The sequence below is a fragment of the Cornus florida genome, unplaced genomic scaffold (assembly GCF_030987335.1).
Source record: "Cornus florida cultivar Cherokee Brave unplaced genomic scaffold, ASM3098733v1 CherokeeBrave_3.0.0_Hap2_Chr11, whole genome shotgun sequence".
Classification (NCBI taxonomy): domain Eukaryota; kingdom Viridiplantae; phylum Streptophyta; class Magnoliopsida; order Cornales; family Cornaceae; genus Cornus; species Cornus florida.
In genome coordinates, this window is record NW_026775581.1 from 137,884,068 (window position 1) to 137,897,975 (window position 13,908).

The 13,908-nt window shown below is 35.3% G+C and overlaps 3 protein-coding genes across 3 annotated transcripts; 2 read left to right on the forward strand and 1 right to left on the reverse strand.

The window, feature by feature from the left end:
* The first annotated feature begins 19 nt into the window (after positions 1 to 19).
* Positions 20 to 4,999, forward strand: LOC132284434 (glucuronokinase 1). Its single transcript, XM_059786550.1, has 6 exons — positions 20 to 336; positions 812 to 961; positions 2,400 to 2,588; positions 2,703 to 2,819; positions 3,817 to 3,977; positions 4,484 to 4,999. Exons 1-6 carry the CDS (start codon positions 52 to 54, stop codon positions 4,728 to 4,730), a joined length of 1,149 nt encoding a protein of 382 aa, XP_059642533.1. The 5' UTR covers positions 20 to 51; the 3' UTR covers positions 4,731 to 4,999.
* A 404-nt stretch (positions 5,000 to 5,403) lies between these two features.
* On the reverse strand, positions 5,404 to 6,953 carry LOC132284435 (uncharacterized). The gene is made up of 2 exons (XM_059786551.1): positions 6,131 to 6,953; positions 5,404 to 5,757 (listed from the first exon to the last, which is right to left on the reverse strand). Exons 1-2 carry the CDS (start codon positions 6,497 to 6,499, stop codon positions 5,590 to 5,592), a joined length of 537 nt encoding a protein of 178 aa, XP_059642534.1. The 5' UTR covers positions 6,500 to 6,953; the 3' UTR covers positions 5,404 to 5,589.
* A 373-nt stretch (positions 6,954 to 7,326) lies between these two features.
* LOC132284432 (uncharacterized) lies at positions 7,327 to 13,736 on the forward strand. The gene is made up of 9 exons (XM_059786549.1): positions 7,327 to 8,484; positions 8,990 to 9,045; positions 9,148 to 9,230; positions 9,384 to 9,462; positions 10,479 to 10,589; positions 11,499 to 11,608; positions 12,065 to 12,148; positions 12,716 to 12,753; positions 13,503 to 13,736. Exons 1-9 carry the CDS (start codon positions 7,497 to 7,499, stop codon positions 13,571 to 13,573), a joined length of 1,620 nt encoding a protein of 539 aa, XP_059642532.1. The 5' UTR covers positions 7,327 to 7,496; the 3' UTR covers positions 13,574 to 13,736.
* Positions 13,737 to 13,908: the final 172 nt, after the last annotated feature.

A 13,908-nucleotide genomic window follows, 5' to 3' on the forward strand; every position in this document is an offset into this window, starting at 1 on the left:
AACAGTAACTATCAGACAACTGTGAATTTATAAATATAGTAACAGGTATAAATGATGGAAGGCAATGAGGTGTCTGAGAGGAAGAAGAAACACAAGGCGGAGACGACCATGGATCACAAACCAGAGAATGGATCTTCATCTTCGTCGGTGATCGAACACAGGGCTTATGCTAGGGTCGGACTTCTTGGAAACCCTAGCGATGTCTATTACGGTCGCACCATTTCCTTCACACTCGGTAACTTCTCGGCCTCCGTACGATTGCAGCCCTCTCATGAACTCGTCATCGTCCCTCACCCCACTCACGATCTCGTCCACTTCAACTCTCTCGATCACCTGGTCTAAATTCTCTCCCTATATCTATATATATGTCGATATATATAAATTTGTCTTGTTGACCTTTTTGATCTGCCATTTGGGTTCTGTTGTGAAGAAATAGATCTGATTTATGATATCTAAGAGATATTGGATTATTCTTTAATTATTTTGCGATTGATTTAATTTTGTTAGGTATAATTATAGTAATGCGCATATATTCTGGACTCCTACAATGTAGCTACATTTACACACAGTTTCTAGGTCTTTAAATTTGATGCTTTTTAGTTGATTTTGAATTCAATACGACTTGCCTTAAATTTATGCATTTTGATTAGTTTTTGTTACTGATCTGATTGATTTTGTTCTGCAACGGTTAGTTTCACCCTTTTTCTTGCGCTGCTGATATTTGGTTCCTCTTCCAATAATTAATTTGATGATTTCCCCTGCAAATCTAAGATCATGGAGAATAAAGTCTTCTCATACTTGTATCTTACAGGTGAACCGGTTGCAAAATGAAGGTTACTATGGAGGTGTGCGTTTGCTTATGGCAATTTGTAAAGTTTTCCATAGATATTGCGACGATAACAAGATCGACCTTCATGAAGGAAATTTCACTCTATCATATGATACTAATATCCCTCGCCAGGTAGAGCTTTCACCAATAATGTAAATAGCAGCAACATTAACATCCCCTTATTTGATACTTGCTGTCTTAGTTGTGTAAAATAATTCCTAGTATATTGTTCAATTTCATCATGATTGTTCCTTATACATTTAGATGGTTGGTTGTGATTTTTTCATTGAGAAATATAGTGTTTATACTCTTAGATGAAAAACTCACTACAAAATACAAAATAGAATGTGCATGGTTTTTCTGTTACTCTATTTTCTTCCTACCAGAACCAAACTTGCAGGAATCACACTTAAGAAGCCTAAGGAAAGATTGTTCAGTCACTCGTGACAAGACTTTTTTGTAATTATTTATTCTAAACCAAGAATATGAATAAGTGGTAACGCTTCTTAACTTTCATATTCTCTTTCTTTTCAAATCACATCACATTTGTGCATTGATTTAATTATCATTGCAGCAATGTTTACCTTTCCACTATTATACTTTTTCCGATGGTCAATTTACATGAATTTGAATCTTATATTATAGCAGTACATGTTTAAAAATTCATTTTCAAGTATCTAGTTTTAACTTCGGTCTTCTCCCCATATTTCATAGCGGTTGGGGAACCAAGTATGTTCGAGGATTGGAGAGGAGAGGTGGAAGAAAAGGCTCAGGATGGAGTTAGGAGTGTATGTGTGTTTGAGATTCCTATCAGTTTGGTTACACCTTTTCATGTTCAAAAACTGCAGTCAGCATTTCCCAAACCCGTGGTTCTGCAGCTTGAATCCTTACACCACTTGTTTTACATAAGATTTTATTTATTTATTCATTTTTATTATTTTTATTTTACCATGAGATTTCAAATCTGATAGTTCTATAAGTATTTTTATTTTTTTATTTATTTTTACCAGGTAAGTTCTCACACACACTTTGCCCACGCTGGGGCTTGAACCCCTCCCTTCCTCTATAAGTGTTCTTTTCAACATTTTCTCCTAGTATTACTTACTCATTTTTCTCTCATAAAGGTCATTCTTGTAATAAAAAGGAGATAGGGTATGAATGTAAGGGAAATATTCTTGTCCATTGCTAACAAAGAAGGGAAATACCAGAAAAACCTAAAATGCTGCTTCACATTGGAACCTCCATTGGTCTTCTCCGGAGTCTCAACTCTTAACATATGAATAGTCTCAGCAAACACTGCTTTACATTATGCCCCTTATTCCTTTTGTGTCTTGGTGTTTTGGCTCGCATGTATTGCTAAGTTAGCATATTTATTGAATTTCTTTTGTAATGAATTTTTTCCCAGTCTTGATTTGACTTTCTCATAACACCTCAAATGGGTAAAATATTATTGAGTATTGACATTAGTAAGCATTGCACCTGTAATCTGTCTTGACCTGCAGTTCTTCACCATAATTGTCCAACTGATACTCAAAAGTTTGGCTTAAATTATTATCTTTTTGTGTCTCAGACAGGGCTTTCTGGTTCCAGCGCTATTGTATGTGCTGCCCTCAGCTGCCTTCTTGACTTTTACAAAGTTAGGCATTTGGTTAAAGTAGAGGTCAGGCCCACTCTTATCCTTAACGCAGAGAAGGAACTTGGAATTGTTGCTGGTCTCCAGGACAGGGTAGCACAGGTCTACGGTGGTCTTGTATACATGGTATGTTACTGAATTTTCTACAGAGACATCATGTGGGTATAAATTAAACTTTATCCATATGTTAACTTTTTTGGATAATTTATCTCTGCGTCCTTCCTAACTTTCCTTTTATAGGATTTTAGCAAGAAATACATGGATGACTTCGGCCATGGAATATATACACCCATGGATATTAGTCTTCTCCCACCCCTACATCTCATCTATGCTGAGAATCCAAGTGATTCTGGGAAGGTACGCATAGTATGGTGGCTTGTTAAAATTTTCAAGCATCATATATATATATATTTTAATTAATTTTAAAAATATATTTGACTGAGGTTATGACCTTAAGATGGAGCAGAATAAAAAAAAAAAAAAAAAAAAAAAAAATATGATTCAAAGTAAGCAACCTCAAGCAGTTGGGAAAAGGCTTTGTTGATTTTAGTCTTTTTCCTTTTTTGTCTTCCTTTTTTGTCATGGTCTCCTATACAAAGTTCATTCTGCTTTATGGAGTTCTACCAATTTCTAATCCTCATACTCAGTGTTTGTGAATGCACAATGTTTCCTGGACACACACTGAAGAATGTTTGTGCAAGATGTTAACATAAGCTGCATTTCTTGTATTTTGGGGATATAGAATATTTTCCGACACTGAAGAAGGCTGTAATTTTTTTGGTAAATTTTGCTAGTATAAATATACAAATTTGAAATTTTAGCCTACTTTAATATATCCTATATGAAAACTTTCTTTATTCTGGTATTGGTTCAGGTCATTTGGGACTGAATTGGATATCAAAACCTAACCTGAAAAAATGATAATAAAGGATATGGTGCAGTGGTTCAATTATTCAAATCAACGATTTTATCATTTTAACCCAAAGAATCTCCTTTGTGGAACCCATTTTATTATTTTTCTTATCTTGCTTGCTCTCCGTAAATTGTGAACCCTCCTATTTTAGACTTCCTATTAATGATTCTTTCATTTGGGTATCTTTAACGAGACAGATATGTTAAGTTCTATGAACTTAAGAATCTGAGAGGTCAAATTCATTGTATGTCAAAGCTAGCATCTTTAGATCAGGTCTATTTTACCTGTATTAATGCATGTGATGCATCTATACGGAAGTTTTGAGCACAATACCAACATGCTGTAAATGATGTCTGCAATGATGTTTTCCCCCTCCACATTAATTGTAATAGCATGTAAACCAAATCTGAAATAAATAACATTTATATTTCATCTATGTAGGTACACAGTACAGTTCGGCAGAGGTGGCTCAATGGGGATAAACTTATAGTAACATCAATGGAAGAAGTTGCAAATATAGCATTACAAGGACAAACGGCATTGCTTGAGAAGGACTATGCAAAACTTGCAAGCCTGATGAACCGTAATTTCGACTTACGAAGGTAAAAGAAGCAATGCATTTGACATATTATTATATTTGAGGGAGACTTCTATAAACTCTAACATAAGTTATTTTCTCACTAAATCCTTTCATATACACACAAAATCTGATGTTGCAGTGTTATTTACAAAAATGTATGTCTGGATTGTGGAATTCCAATCCACTCTCCAACTTTAGCTGTCACCGTACCTTTAAAAATGGGATATTGTGTTAAGATGCAATTTTTGTAATTATAAAATGAAAATAACAATCTCTTATTTTACTGTTATTGTAATAATTAAATTAATTTTGATCTCCTTGAAGTAGCTTTTGTCTTGTTCAGTTCATGTCATCCATTGATTAGAGATTGATTGCATTCCATCATTAGCATTGGCGCAGCTGTGAAATCTTGTATCTTATTACATTGTAAAAACAGCGCTTTTATTGTAATAAGATCTTATATATATATGTGTGTGTGTGTGTATGAAAGTCATATATACTAATGAACTTTAGTGTTTGAACCTTCAGAGTCATGTTTGGAGAGGATGTCCTTGGTGATATGAACATAGAGATGGTGGAGGTGGCCCGGCGGGTCGGGGCTGCATCAAAATTTACAGGTAGTGGAGGTGCTGTTGTTGCATTCTGCCCCAATGGGCCTTCACAAGTAAAGCTTCTGGAGGAGGCATGTAAGGAAGCTGGTTTTGCCATTCAACCAATTAAAAATACCCCGTCTTGTTTAAATGAGGTTGATCTCAAAACCCTATCACCAAAATAGGCACATTAATGAGTTAGGGTGTCTCTTATTTTGTCCATCCTCTCTCTTTTTCTCAACCTCTTCTTTGGAACCTTTGATATGGTGTTCTTATTTTTCGGTAGTCAATGATAAGATTTCTAGTACATCTTTTTTGTGTAGGTCCATAAAAGCATGTAATAATATTTTTCCTTGGTTTATTGTGAGGAAGAGAAACTCGGTCCTGCTCAGCACATAGTGCTTTTTCTAATGAAGTTCAATCCAACAATATTGGATTTGAATCATTAGATTCATTACTTAGTTCACCATTGACGAAATTATTAAATGGTTCTCTCAGTTGTCGTGAATCAATGAACAAATTGCAGCAGATAGTGTCAAAGTATGAAGTTGGCTCTGTAACACTTGCAGATAGAGAAAACATGGCTGTTATAAGGATGATTAGAGTTGGACTTCTTTAATAACTTTTAGCATTTTTGGTATAAAATAAAAATAGATCTACACTATGGATGGCCTTCATTTGTTCTCTTAGAGCTCAGATTAGGGCACAAAGCAAGGACTTAGATATTGATAAGATGAAGCTTGACCTAATATGAAAGGATCAAGCTCTATTCATCTAGGCAGGAAACTTAAAAAGTGTCCAAATTGACAATATTTAGAGACTGAAGAAACAGAATCTAGAAAGAACAAGATGCTACACTATATCATCATGTAAGGCATGCATTCTTAGATTTACCGCGAAGCAAATCAAATAAAGATGAGACTCGGTTACCTAACAAATTACCACAGAATAGATAGCATCTTCTTTGTGCATTGGCATTGTTGTGGGTAACAATTAAGAGTTGGAACTACATTGGTATCAATGAAAGAGCAGAATCGAAATCCTCTACTCCAAACACTCACACAGAGATGCCATGAGCTCAATTGGTGATGCCCAAACTGAAAGATCAGCTAATGATTGCTTCATCCGCTCCTTCTCTTGTGCATTGCAAATGGCTTCGACCATATAGCAAAGGTTAGAAACATCCTGGATGATTGCTTCCTCTGCTTCTACCTGCAGAGTATATACATATAACAGCCCTTTTTAGGTTTTTCCACTTTTAACAAGGTCAAAATTCCTTGAAAATAAATCCATTCCATTCAAATATCACAGTTGGTTATTGTACTGCTTGGGCAATTAGCCCCGTTTGGCAGATCAGAAAGTGTAAGAAAATAAATTGAAGTCGAAATCTTTTTACTTTCTAAGAATACTAGGTACCCTGAAAAATATCCCTTACCCAATCAAGCCAGATACATACTCAGCTTAGCCGAAACAGATTCATTTCGTAGAGCAAAATTTGGTTTCTGATACTTTGCTTAGTTCTTCAGCAATCAAACACTTTAAGAAGGAAAAGGAAAAGGAAAAATATAAAGAATGTAAGCATTACCCGCAAGAGGAGGTCGGCGGCGTCTTGCCGGAAGGCAGACTCCGACAACGGCGCTGGCGGGGGAGGCGAATCAATGACCGAACGGGACAATGTTATCATCTGCTGTCGCTGAAGAAGTTGGTTTTGGGCTTTTTCTTGCATAGACTTTAACGTGTTTGATAAATGTTCCCAGTGGTCCATCTCTCTCCGGTACTTCTCTCTCAGCTTCATCAATGCCCTCTTCCTCCGTTCCTTCTGTTTCCTTTCCTCCGCCACTGGATCTGGTGGCGGTGGAGCGGAGGTGGTGGGGTCAAGGCGGCGCTTCTTGCGCTTGTAAACGAACCCATCATCGTTGACGAACTCACAGTCTTCTTCTCCCCAATCTGCCATGGCAACCTGAGCGGGAAAAACACTAATAACAAATACAAATTCCAAAATTTCAAAAAAGTAGAATTCCAAATTCTGGGATGAGATGGATGATGAGCGTGCGCTGTTTTTAAATTTAATATTAAAAAAAAAAAAAATTAAAGGCGTCTTTGATTTAGTTTTTATTATTTTTAATATTTGTCTTAAATAAGTTTAAAACAGTTCAAAAATCTGTTTAAAAATTGTTGGTTTGTTTGACAATTCTTTTTCTATGTTATTGTTTGAAAGTTGAGTTAAATAACATATTTCTTCAAAGTGATTTTGTTTTTAGAGCCAAATACATCCAATTGGCATCTCAGAAATTTTCCAAATTAATTAATGTTTCTGGCTGGATTTTATCAAGCTTCCATTGAATTTGTTTTATTTATTTTCACATTCACAAAAAAACACACTCACACCGATCATCTCTCGCATCCCCCTTTGGTAAGCTTCCATTGAATTGATTAGATTTAGTCCTGATTCATTTTATACAGTCGAGTTTTACAATTTAATTACATAGATTTTTATTTTATTTATTTTTTTGTAAGGTTAATTTTATATAGGCAGACGTGTTTGTGTCATTGTTTAAAAAGATAGACATGTTTGTGTCATTATTTTTCAGTTTCACTTTTTGATCTATGCAATTTCAGACAAATTAATCCAAGTTCCACTCTTTCAGCACATGAACCCAAAAATCAAGAGGTAAGACAGCAATATTTCACAGCTAATTAATTTTACGCCAAACAATATGTTCATAATAAAATACAAATGACTTTCCGAATATATATATATATATATATATATATATATATATATATCTCAACCTTTGGAATGGACCTAGTTCAGTAGAGCTCCCTTCTAAGTTCTAACACATCAAGAAAACACAATTCTTTAATTTTCGCAGAATCACACACAGTTCACACCACCAAGCCAATTATAAGACACCGAATCAGAAACCCTTAAACACAAAACCGATCAATCAATGGTGAAATCGATAGGAATATATCTAACCAAAAACTCTCTCATGTTCCTTCGTCCCATGCCCACAGTCTCATGGAGAACCACATTCACATTCACTCTCTTCCGACACTCAAATCTCAAACACTCGATGAAGCTCTCTTCTTCTCAACCCTTCTCTACCACTTCCACCCCATATCCACTTCAGTACGACATGATCATCTCTCGCCCAACTCAGTCCTCTCTCCCCCAAACTCGCCGTCCACCCCAACAAGTCTCTCACTCCAAACCCATCGATTCTCCCGAGTCAGAACCCGATTCAGAATTGGGGTTTGATGATTGGGTCGATCGAAAGCTAACATCACCCAATTCGGAAACCGAATATAGCCAACCCATGTTGGATAATTTCGAGATGGATAAATCTAAGAGAAAGTATTACAATAAGAGGAGGAAGAGAATGTATGGCTCAGATTCCGACGATAACCGTCGCGATGACGAGAAGTATGTTGAGTTGAAGCCGGAAGTGGTTGAGCTTCGTACATTGCATAAGAAAGAAGAGGAATTGTATTTTTATGATACGTTTACGTATCCATGGGAGAAAGATAAGCATTATAAGATGGTGTATCAATTGGAGAAGAAGTATTTTCCTGATCAGTGTTTCGATAAGGCGTTTCTTGGACCCGGTGAATCGAATGCTAATGCAAATTCAAGTGCGAATAACGTGAAAAGGGGAGTGGTTAGGAGTGGAGACAAGAAGGATAAGGTGTTGGATCGAGAGAATGAGAAAGGGTTGGTTTTCTTTGAGGATGAAAGGGAAATGGGAGCCACAAAGGAGGTGAAAATGGACGTTTCGGAGAAGAAGGTGGTGGAGTTCTTTAAGTGTTTGAAGAAAGTTCCCAATAAGAATGCTGAAGTTGCTAATGTGGAGCCGTTTGTTTCATCGAGGAGTGCTGGGCTTCCTCCAAAATGGGATACCCCGAGCGGAACAGTGGTTCTGGTGAACAAACCCAAAGGTGATTTGAGTCTTAAACTTGTTCTGTTGTTTGAATTTTATATATTTACTGGTGTTTTATACATGAATTTCGTTGATTTTTGTATTCGTAACTTAGGTCTTTGATCAATGGACTAATTTTGAAGAAAAGAACATGAATTTAGACCTTCTTCTTTGTCAGCGAGTTAATGTTATAAGGCATAGTATGTAGGTTTGTTGTGAGAATTGATGTACTGTAATACAAATATAATCCCACTTGGATACACAGAACAAAGTATTTCATGTACAATCTTTTTCTAACTATGGTGATACGGAGTGGGTTTTTATTAAATAAGTATAAGGGTCACCAAAAAAAGAAAAAAATGAAAGAAAAGACAGAGAGTGAAAAAAAGCTCCTAGCACAGCTTTGGAAATGCAACAAATATGTCTATTGTTATCAATATAGATCTAGTTAAAAGTAAAACCATTTTTTTTTCTTTTATTTTTTCTATGCATTAAAAAAGGTTACAGTATAACTTGTTGCACAGGATGGACATCGTTTACAGTCTGTGGGAAGCTGCGTCGTCTTGTCAAAGTGAAAAAGGTGCTTGTTTTTCTTTTGAACCCGAATGGTTGGATGGCAGGCAGTAGGCACGCCATATTTCTTTTCATGTACTCGATATTCTCACTTAAATATCTGCTACAGGTGGGGCATGCTGGAACTCTTGATCCTATGGCAACCGGTTTATTGATTGTATGTGTTGGTAAAGCTACTAAGCTAGTGGAAACGTAAGACTTGGATTTAATCCGTCCTACAGTTGAATTACTTTGAAGTTATTTTTTAATTTTTTTAATTTTTTAATTTTTTTTTCACAAGTAAAGCTGAATCTTTCTCCAGAAAATTTACACACAAATGCACCTTTTGCAAAAAATGTATTGCAGATATCAAGGTATGATTAAGGGTTATAGTGGTGTCTTCCGCTTAGGAGAGGCTACCTCCACTTGGGATGCTGATTCACCGGTGTGCTATTTCTTTCGAGATGAAAAACCACTGTTTCTTTTTCCATTTATATTCTGATGTGCATATAATTTTTCTTCCTAATTCTGAAAAAAAAAATTGTGGATTAGTGAGTGCATCATGCTTGTTATTGTCTGTTAATCTCTCTGCCCTATATGTCTTGTAGAAAGCCCATTTTGAACTGTGCCCTATTTTCTTTTTCAACTTAACTAGTTGGGATCAAGTCTTTTACAAATTCACCTATTCTATTTTACTTTTGTTTATTTCATGGCATGAAATTAGATGGCCATAGACATTCTAAGAAATAAAACAGTTTGCATCATTCATTGAATTCAAGATTATCAAAGTGATACTCTTACTGAAAACTGCATACTACTTATGACTAATATAGATCTGTAATTTGGGTATTCAAAGAAGGCAAAAGGTGAAATCGTTAATTTTACATCCTCTTCCTGGAGAAGTAGAACAAATGTTGGGATATATAACTACAAAAATGAACCTCACAAATAAAGCCATGAGTATATAAATTAGCATATATATTCAGTTGTAAATAAGCCATGTGGCCGGATAGATGCTTTTCAACTGATTAAAACTGTCAAGAGAAGAACTAGTAAACCAAAAAATACCTGTCACCGAGGTCTCAAATTATTAATTAAATATGTTGGTATTACATAACATGGTCTCTAGCATGATTGTCTACGCTTGACAAGGTTACAACATGTTGATTTCAACAAAAAAAGCCTGTGACATGGGTGTTGATGGTTTAAACAATCTTACATGATTTCAAAGTAGAAGTGTATTTGCTGCATGTTATTTACTCCAATCACAAGGTTTTACTGTGTGTACATGGAGTAAGTGACAATAAGACTCGCTCATCCCCATCTCCCGTGTTTGTTTCAATTTTTGTTGATGTAAGCTTCATCGACATTTTCTAGTGGGATGGTATTCTTCATAGAGGAGCTCTTGTTTAATTTATGCCAGTGCATAGTGAAATTTTAATTATACTTCTTCTTGTCTAGGTTATCCAACGTGAGTCATGGGAACACATAAAAGATGAGGACATAAAGAAAACTGCTGCAACTTTTTGTGGGGAGATATGGCAAGTTCCTCCAATGTTCTCTGCCATCAAGGTAAGACTTGTCATTATATTTGTCATGACCTTATTGCAGAAATGATGTGCTGATAGTCTCTTTTCATGGACAAAAACCATTCAAAATATGTTCTAACGTACACCTGAAAGGATTGTGCCATTTAATACGGTAATAAAGGCATTAATTTTGGATATATAAATACAGAGTGAAATACTGACAATCGATTTAATTTCCATCCTTATTTCTTTGGATTGCAGAACATAATCAGCCCGTCAAACAAATTCTGTGTTGGTTTCTAAAGTATTAGGAAATTTTCAATTATATCCTTCACTTTTCACGTATATGTTGTCTTATAAACTAAATTTTCAAGAATTTGCTCATGTTATATAGTAAATCAGAACAAAAAAGACCGGATGGTAAGTTCTATAATATTTTGATGTCTGTGACAAATAACAATGGTTGTGTAAGCTATGTTTCATATAGCCCAGTTATCTCCGTCTGACATTATGTTACATGGACACAAAAATTTGTAAGGTACTAGTGTTGGACACACCATATTCTGGGTATGGAGATAAAATATAAATTTATCCCATTCATAGAAAATACATACTTGGTGGGAGGGTTTGACTTAGGAAAAAAAGGTAAAGATTGTTAATTTGCTATGTTCACTGGGATATTTTCTATTATCATGTTGATGTTTCAAACAAGTGACGTACTCAGTTTAAGCATGCACTTCACATAGATGCTTCATTTTCCCCAGCAACGTAAACATTGTTAGTTTAAGCATGTACTAGTATCATGCTCTCCAGATGAGTTTAAGATCATTGCTTGTGAAGATATGATGATCATTCACTTCAAAATCTCCAACATTATCCTTGACAAATGCATGCTATTGAAAGAGCATTTATTATTAATTTAATTGCTTGTGGGTTCTTTTACTTTTCATAGGTTGGGGGCGAAAAGATGTATGAGAAAGCAAGAAGAGGAGAAAGCATTGAACTTTCACCAAGACGGATTTCAATTTTCCAGTTTGATATCGAGCGCAGTTTAGATGACAGGTTGCCCATAATTAGCTAAATATTTGAATACCATTCCTTATGTTGAAACTTTTCTGTTATAGCACGTTTTCCCAAATAGCAATTGTATGGTACACCTTAATGCAATGCATTTTTGTGTGGCTTATGCATTATGAAAAGCCATTGGATGAATATATGAAGGATTATATCAATAAGGTGAACTTGACCAATATCCATGTGCCTTGTGGCCCAATGATGTACTGAAGGGTACCATACACAAACAGTGTTATAGGTTAGGGGCTCATACCTTAGCCAGGTAGAATTGGTTTTTTATATAACAAATGAATGTAATGGATTCCTTGATGGTGCTCCTAAGAGAGAAAAATGCTAGGCTTGTTCTTATAGTAGTGTAGCTGTTCTGTGTTTTATATATTTATTCTTATTATTATTATTTTAAATCCTTTTTTTTTTTCCTTTCAATCTTTTTTGTGTTTGCAGACAAAATTTGATTTTCCGGGTGATTTGCTCAAAAGGTACATACATTCGATCCCTGTGTGCAGATTTGGGGAAGGCTCTGGGCAGGTAGTGTATATGAAGTCACCCTCATTTGTCGTTTTTTTACTTCATTAATTTTCATGTGCCATGTTACTAACGACTTTAAGTTTATTATCATCTTCTTCCTTTTTTTTGTAACTTTTTGTATGTTCTGGCATTTTATCTCTATTTCTTACAAACTGGTAGTGCTTCTTAAACAACAAATGATTGGCTTTGTGTTTGGCTTCTGTTTTCGGGAAAAAATTTCAAATAGAAAGCTGTTTGAGCATGTCAGAGTAAGAGACAACTTTTTTTTTTTCCCTTGTATCATGGTGGTAGCAACAATTTCCCATTTACCTTGTTGTGATGAAATAAATGAACAAAATTTTGTCTAAATACAAAAACCAGCTATACAGTAGAGTTTTGGTTCCTCCTATACCCCGTTGTGTCTAAAATCTGCGCTTTTCCTGAAGAGAAGATAAAAACAATAAAAATCTACAACTGATTTTTTTAATGTATTTTTTATTTTGTTTTTGCCCAGTAAGGTCCAACTGAGAATTGTGCAATCATTTCTTTTATGTAGAAATAGTTCTAACTTGAATATTTCACTTGCAGCTGTGCTCATTTAACAGCACTGCGAAGAGATTCAATTGGTAAGGCCACTTTTTCCAATTAAAGAATTGTTCCAATTAATTGTTTGACCTTCATATTTTTGCCTGGCATTGCCTAAAATAAATGTCTGGAAATTGTTAGACATGTTCGTAGAATTGGTTAAGCTCATCGAAATCCAACGCTGGTTTGGGTTCCCAATATTAACCCTGCTTTCAAATCTATTATATGTTTTGATGCTATTCCTCACAGATGCATATGCAAATCAATTAAAAAGAAAACCCAAAAGGAAAGTAAAAATAGGAGGGTTTGTGTATCAATGTAGTTCAATCAAACAAAGCATATATTGGCTTTGTGAATTCCAAACCCTCCTGAGCCCACTTTATAATTTGACCTTTTTGTTATTAAGTGTATGGAAGCCTTGTTGGATCATCTTCATTGCCTTTGCAAAGAACGACTTTGATGAAATGAAGATGTTAAAGTGGAGTTTTTCCATTTTCCTTTATGTAATGTTAGGATATGCCCTCTACGGTGGTGAGATGGGGACTTATGTGGTATGAAGGGATGGACATCAGAATTTGAACTAGATAGGATGCTTTTGGAGACAAAACGTGAGGAACTGATTAGATATGGTTCAAATTGATAATCTATAATCATTGAAAAAATTGTAGCAACATTAATATCAATGATGTGTTTATCATAAAAATGCAACATTTAATTCTTCTTCTTCTTCTTCTTCTTTAAGTATTTCCACTTTCTTGGTATAAACTTAATGGTATTTTCTCATTTTTAGGGGAATATTCAGCGGATGATGCCTGGGATTTCAAAGAACTAGAAGAATCAATCCCCAAAGGTTATTTATAATTAAGAAGCCTTAGTACTGATCAGTTGAGGAACACAATTTTTTTAGCACCCTTACTCGTGGCACACTATATTGACTTTCTTTCAATTGCAATTACTTGTATTTGTCAAAAATGTTAATGCTTTTAGAGGCTGGTGCTCGTATCTGAAATTTTTTGCTCGCCTATCAATATATATATATATATATATATATATATTCGCCCTCAGCCGGGAGGCTTAGACTCCCCCCCCTCCACACCCCCAAAAAAAAAACTCTCTCTCTCTTTCTCTCTCTTTCATAATAGAAAAGCTACCCCCCCCCCCCCCCCCCCCCCCCCCCAAAAAAAAAAAAAAATCTC